Here is a 6,618-nt window from a genome sequence, read left to right as displayed (position 1 = left end):
CGCTGAACCCATGTAGAATAAAGATAACCTTGTGTTGGTTCAACTCATTCATAAGGTTGAAGAACGAAGATACATCTTAGAATAGAGAATCAAACATGAATTGAGATAGAATATGTAACAACCCTAATTTTCGAGTATGCGAGATCATTTCTGAATACACGGATTTCTCCGAAAGATCAGTAAAGGGAATACCTCTTCTGTATCATCAAACATCTCAATCCTCATTGTCATTATATTATCTTTAACTCAGGACCTTAGTTGAGACAAGCTCGATAACGCGGTCACGAAGAACCTAGTTTTTGAACCGTATCGGTTAGGGGTTTTGATTCGGTTTTTCGTAAATAGTTTCAGTTTGACAAATCGGACTTGATTTATGAGAGGAGAGAGATAATAGTATAATATTATCATTATATTAGTATTAGAAAATGCTTGAATGATATTATAAGGTTACCTGGTCTGTTTTAGTTAAAAACAGAAAATCGGTTTAACCGGGTTTACGGTTTACTGGTGCAAACCTTACACCCCAAGACCTCCAAGGCTGTCTCATTTCATCATTTTGGCCGAAAATAACAAGAGAGAAAAGAGAGAAACTTTTATGAACACTTAATCTTCAAAGCTTGATTTCTTCTAAACCAAAACTCAAATCAAAACTCCGATTTCACCAAAATGATCCTCTTTTCTTCCTCTACATAACCATGTAACATATCAAGTATGGAAATAAGATGAGATGGCTGTCTCCCTCCCATTTCAATTCGGTTTTCAAGGAAAACCATGCAAAACATATGTTTTCTTGATGTTCTTCCTTAGGAATCTTGCTTAACTTGACTTGAGGGCCAAGAAACGTTAATTTCCAGCAAGTCTAAGGTGAGATATCTCTTCCTAACGTGCTGAGGGAGATTTGGTCAGTTGAGATTTTGTGGATTTAAAGTTGTTCTTGATGTGTTTTAGGAGGAAAAAGTGCTTTAAGAACACTTCAAAGAGTAACCGGATTTGGAGCAGCAAATCAAGGTAGGGTGTCACGAAATTAATCTTGATTATTTGTGTTTGAGTTGTGTGAATGTTGTATAAATTGGCTGTGCTAAAAATTGGTTGCTTATATGATTGATTCTTGGTGAAAATTTGGTGAAATTTTGATGAAATTTGATGAAATTCAAGCTTTAAGTTCATGTTCTTGGGCAGCTGGAAAAACGAAACCCTAAGCTTAAATTTAGGTTCAATTTGTGTTAAAATCATGTAGAAAAGATGGGGTTTTAGTGGCTGCTAATTTATTAAGAATTATAGTAAAAATCGGTTGCTGAAAAGACTGAAAAACGGGTAAAAACAGAGAAAGAATCTGAAGAATTTATGAAGAACATGAAGAACACTTTGAGTATGATGAAGAACATTGAAGAACACCTTTTAGATCTTAGAAAGGGCAAGGAAGTAAATATTTTGGTGTTTGAGGGGTTATTTTGTAATTTTTGAAAGTTAGGATGGTTAAAGTAGAAATATTAAAAGTTACGGGTGGTAAAAAGTGAATTTTTAAAGGTTAAAAGTTAAAAAGGGGTAATTTTCGAAAAATTAATGATAAAATAATAAAAAAAAAATAAAATATTAAATAATAATATTTATTTAAAAATAATATTTTAATAAAAATAATAAAATAATGCAGAAAAGGCAGTTTTCTGTAAAAGCTTTAGAAAGACAACTTTAAGCACAAAATCTCATAATTACTTTCATAAAACACTTAGGGAGTGGTAAAAACATATTAGTGAGGCAAAGATAAATAAAAGATAAAAAGTTGAAGAAAAGATAAAAATCGAAGAAAAAGTCTGTAAAATTTTAATGACAGAAAAACAGACAGAGACTAGTGAACGAACAAGGGCAACATAGCTAGTCCTGGAATTGCGAATAGGGTTAGGTATTATATAAAAAGTTAAACTATTTCAGTATAGACTTAATGAACCTATACTTGGGACAGGCTAACTATCCATACCGAAATTTACATAAGCTTTAAATACATACGTTAAACAGAGAAATCAGAGCAGAGTAAAGAAACACAGAGAACAGAATAACCAGAGTAAAGTAAAGAGATAAAGAGAAAAAGAGTAATATAGATACAGATGAAAAGAGTAATCAGAGAAGAGAAAAGAGATGCAAAGAACAGAGTAATTAAAACAGAGTAAAGAGATACAGAGAAAGAAAGAGGTACTGCATAAGAATGTGAAAGTGATGATGAATAATGAGAATGATAATGAATGATGATAATGAGAATGATTATGTGATGATCTGCTGCGTGAAGGCAGTCAGATAAGATGGTGGTACGACCACTGAGAGTGCTTTCCTGGGATACTTAGCTATAATGCTATTCTGTAAGTCAGAGGACTCTTACAGAGCTATCGAGAACACACGACTAGCATATACTCCTATAAGTCAAAGGACTCTTATAGTGAGAGTGTGTGTATGCTCCTGTAAGTCAAAGGACTCTTACAGAGAGTGTGTTGGGCAAATATAAGTTAACTAGCTCCGCCATGCAAGTCAAAGGACTCTTGCGAGGGGCATTACCAACAGGGAAGCCTTACCTGGTCAAAGGACTCCGGGTAACATCGGGAGCGGGTATGTAACCGACAAATGAGCTCATTACATGCGCTAGGGCTAGACATGCATCATACTTGGTAGTGCATTTCCTTTTTATGATTGTGGTATGAATGTATGTTTTCCTTGTTTGTATTCAATTCTCTGTGTCTGTTTTGTATTTTCTTGTATCCTTCTGTTTGTATTCTGCTATCTGTTTTCTCTATCTTCTCTATTTATCTGTATCTTCTATTTACTGTTTTTTGTATTCTGCTATTTACCTGCTAAATAACACGGAATTAATGAACTTAACTAATAACCCCGACCCTACTAAGAACTCCCCAGTTCTTACCCCTTCTCTCTCCTTTCCCCCTTCAGATGGAAGCATGAGTACCTTCCGTAGTTCGCTGACGATCGTTCACAAAAAGGATTCCACTCTAAATAGTCTTCTGAGTCTAGAGTGAACTCCGTTACCTGTTTATATGTATATACTATGTGGCTAGCCAACGTCTGCACCCCGCTTTTCTATAAACTTTAGCCTAAGTCCTCCGTACGATGTTGCTGTTATGTGGCCACTTGATGAAGTACTTGAGAGACGCTCTTTGATGACATATGATCATGCAGAGGAGTAGCAGATGATGTTCTACCTTTTGGTGACGTTCCACCTGACTTGAGTTTTGAAGACTTAGAGCGTACTTTCTCTCGCTTTAGTAGTTTAGAGGGAATAGGTGAGTATAGAGTCTAGACTAGCCTGGGTGCCAGCTTAGGGACTTCTTGAACAGGTCAGGGCCTGGGATGTTGTATGTATATATATATGTATATAGTTATTATCTAGCTATATCTAGGGGTGTTCTAACTAAAAGTCTATACTCTAATAAAGGCTGGATTACTAAATGTTGTTAGCTGCTTGTGATGTATTTATATGTGGTTGCTTATAACTGTTTTATCTATTATTATTTGTGAATTGATTATAAATGATTCTGTTTATTAATTCAAACGTTTTCAAAAAAAAAAGTACCTTGCTAACTAACTACGCTTTTAACAACGAATCAGGCTCATAAATAAATAATAGATAATAATTAGGATGACAAATTGGTAGCACTTAGTTTCTGGTATGTCCTAGGCGTACTGAAAATTGGGTCGTTACAATTTGGTATCAGAGCAGTTCGTTCCCGGTAGAGCCTGGGGAGTGGACTGACTATGCTTCATTGCATACTCTGTTGTGTGTCTCATGCTTATAGGATATCTTAATGATATGTATTGCATGATCGTTTCTGTGCTTTCATTTTGGGAAATGTTCACACTTAACTTGAAGTATTGAGACTGATCACCTTAATAATGATTGTTTGGTGTGAACAGGGCTATAATGAGACCACGGAGACAGAGTGCGCGGAAAGAAACCCCTAGTGATAACCGAGAGAGAGATCAGGAAACGTTTATGGCTACGATGAACACTGTAGCTGATGCAGTGCGTGAGGCTGCAATGGCTGCTGCTAGGGCTGTTGAGCGTCTTGGAGTAAGAAATGGAAATGAAAACGAAAATGGAGAGGATAATGGGAACAATGAGGCTGATCCAGCGCATCCTGATTAACCCATGACCCTTGCTACTTTTCTGAAAGTGAATCCACCTAAGTTCAAAGGTACACTCGTTGCGACTGATGCCGACAACTGGTTCCGAGGTATCGAGCAATCACTGTGAGCACAACATGTTCCGGAAGGCCAACATGTAGAGTTTGCTACCTATATGCTCGAAGGAGAGGCTGAGTATTGGTGGCAGGGGATACAGCGACTGCTGCAACAAAATGAAGGTGACATTCCTTGGGATACCTTTAGGGACGAATTCTATAAGAAGTATTTTTCGAGAGCGGCACGTGACGCTAAGGAGATAGAGCTTATGCAACTAAAGCAAGAGGATATGATTATTGCTGAGTACGCCCATAAGTTCGATGACTTGTGCCGTTTCTCCAAGATTTGTCAAGGGAACCCGGCCGACTTTGAGGAATGGAAGTGTCTGAAGTTTGAAGGAGGACTCCAAGAAGAACTGATGAATTCTATTGTTCCGCTATAGATACGAAATTTTGCTGAACTGGTGAATAAAAGTAAACTAGTGGAAGAATGTTCGAAGAAGGCAGCGATAGCTCGAGCAGATCGTAGGGAGGCCTCACGAAGAGACCTTATTCAGAATTTAGCCCCTCAAGGTCGCAACTTTAAAGCCAATGATCAATATCGGCGCCAAAATAGGAATCAACGGAATGGTGATTTTTTTGCTCGCAACAACAATAACAACCATAACTATAATCTGGGACAGGAACGAGGAGGTCAATCTCAGGGTATTTCGATATGCTCAAGGTATGGGAAAGATCATGGTAATAGACTTTGTCAGTATGGAACAAAAAACTGTTATACTTGCGGAGAACCTGGACATATGGCCAGGGCTTGCCCAAATAGGTTTGTTCAAAATCCAGCCAGAACACAACTATTAGGACGAATATCTACCATGACTATTGATGATGCTCTGTACTCAGACTCCGTGATCCAAGGTTAGTGTTATGTCAAGACTTGCTCTTTAAATGTATTATATAATAAGGGTATAATATATTCCTTCCCTTCATTAACTATTGCGCATAATTTTGGAATTCGAAGATAAGGTAAGGGACGATTATCCGAGCCTGTTTATAGGTAAAGGAAATTTTGAGGGCAAAATTTTCTTTTAGGAGGGTAGAATGTAACTGATGTGTATTTTCGGAAAACAAAAAATGAATTCCAAACACACAAATCTAACCGACAAGTACACCGGGTCGCATACCAGAACCACCACTTCTCCTAATCTTTTGCTTGCCTCAAAATTGTTTAATTCCTCAATCCTTCTTTTCAAAGAACTTTCATGTGATGCATTTTTGAAATATTGAGTACAAACAAGTTTGGAGAGTACAGGGTTGTAAATGATCAAGCATCTTGATTATTGAATTGCAGAAAAAAATTATACTAGACAGAAGGGTAATAGGGGTATAATATCACTTTCAATTACTTTCAATATCTGATAATGAGCAATACAACCTTTTGGAGTTTACTTGCTGTCCTCTTCCTCATCATCATTGCTGGTCTTCACATTCTTCTTTCACCTCTTTGATTGATGATGCTAAATCTTCCCCAAAAGTTTGTATGGTATTCGGCAGTGAATTTGAAAGTTGCTTGTCCCCCAAGCACTCAAAAATTGGTTAGCATGCATGATTTATTTGTGGGCCTTTGTACTTACTTTGGTGTGGGAACACCAAACTTAGTACCTTGCCAATGGTTCTTGTTCATCAAACTAACCAGATGTGAAACTCTTTTTCTTTTTCAGAAGCAATTAAACTGAAAACAGCAGAATGGTTAACTAGTTTGTCTAAATGCTTGAAGCTAGCATTATGCAGAAAGTGAGAATGCGTTTCATGATGAAATTTTGGTGGAACACCAAACTTAGAATCCTTCATTCTCCCTTAGATTGTTTTGGTGTGCAACACCAAACTTAGCTTCTTGCAATATAGATAAAATTTATTAACTTTTTTATTAAAATAACTATGGAAAGAAAACTACCTCAGGTTGGGTTGCCTCCCAACAAGCGCTCTTTTATTGTCATTAGCTTGACATCCTTCATCCTCTGATCATGGAGGCTGAAAATCATAGTGCCTCAGCTTTTTTCTTCTTACTGTGAACTTCCTTCCAGTCTTCTCTTTGATGATCTCTAGGTGTTCATGTGGAAGGATCCGGTTCACAGTATAGTACTCAGATAATTGTGGAGGCACCTTCATTGGTTGGGTGTTTAATATCACTTTATCCCCTGGTGAGAAACTCTCAGTGGGGATTTTCTGAATCCCAGCATTTCTCCCCTCTATCTCTTGCCTCTTTCCTTAACCTCCAAAATGTTTCAGGATCAAAAGGTGTGGATTCATCGCTCTTTCCTCCTATCACAAAATCAGAAACACAAATAGAACCAGAAACTAAAACAGAGCACTCTGTAACTTGAGTGCAGTTAGAGTTAGTAGAGACAACTAGTGTCATTTATGCTAGTAGCTCAGAAAATAA

The 6,618-nt window shown here is 37.2% G+C and overlaps 1 protein-coding gene across 1 annotated transcript; it reads left to right on the top strand.

Annotated features, from left to right (window-relative positions):
* Positions 4,298-5,098, top strand: LOC107627215. The gene is made up of 2 exons (XM_016330068.1): positions 4,298-4,569; positions 4,654-5,098. Exons 1-2 carry the CDS (start codon positions 4,298-4,300, stop codon positions 5,096-5,098), a joined length of 717 nt encoding a protein of 238 aa, XP_016185554.1.

Source organism: Arachis ipaensis, chromosome B02 (genome assembly GCF_000816755.2).
Source record: "Arachis ipaensis cultivar K30076 chromosome B02, Araip1.1, whole genome shotgun sequence".
Lineage (NCBI taxonomy): Eukaryota > Viridiplantae > Streptophyta > Magnoliopsida > Fabales > Fabaceae > Arachis > Arachis ipaensis.
Note: the sequence above shows the minus strand (reverse complement) of the source record. Positions and strands in the feature narration are given on the sequence as shown.

Bases quoted from the DNA above. Each gene is read 5' to 3' on its own strand.
- LOC107627215 (XM_016330068.1), top strand. From the start codon at position 4,298: ATGCTCGAAGGAGAGGCTGAGTATTGGTGGCAGGGGATACAGCGACTG. The intron at 4,570-4,653 runs GTTTGAAGGAGG...GGTGAATAAAAG, and splicing joins GAGGAATGGAAGTGTCTGAA to TAAACTAGTGGAAGAATGTT.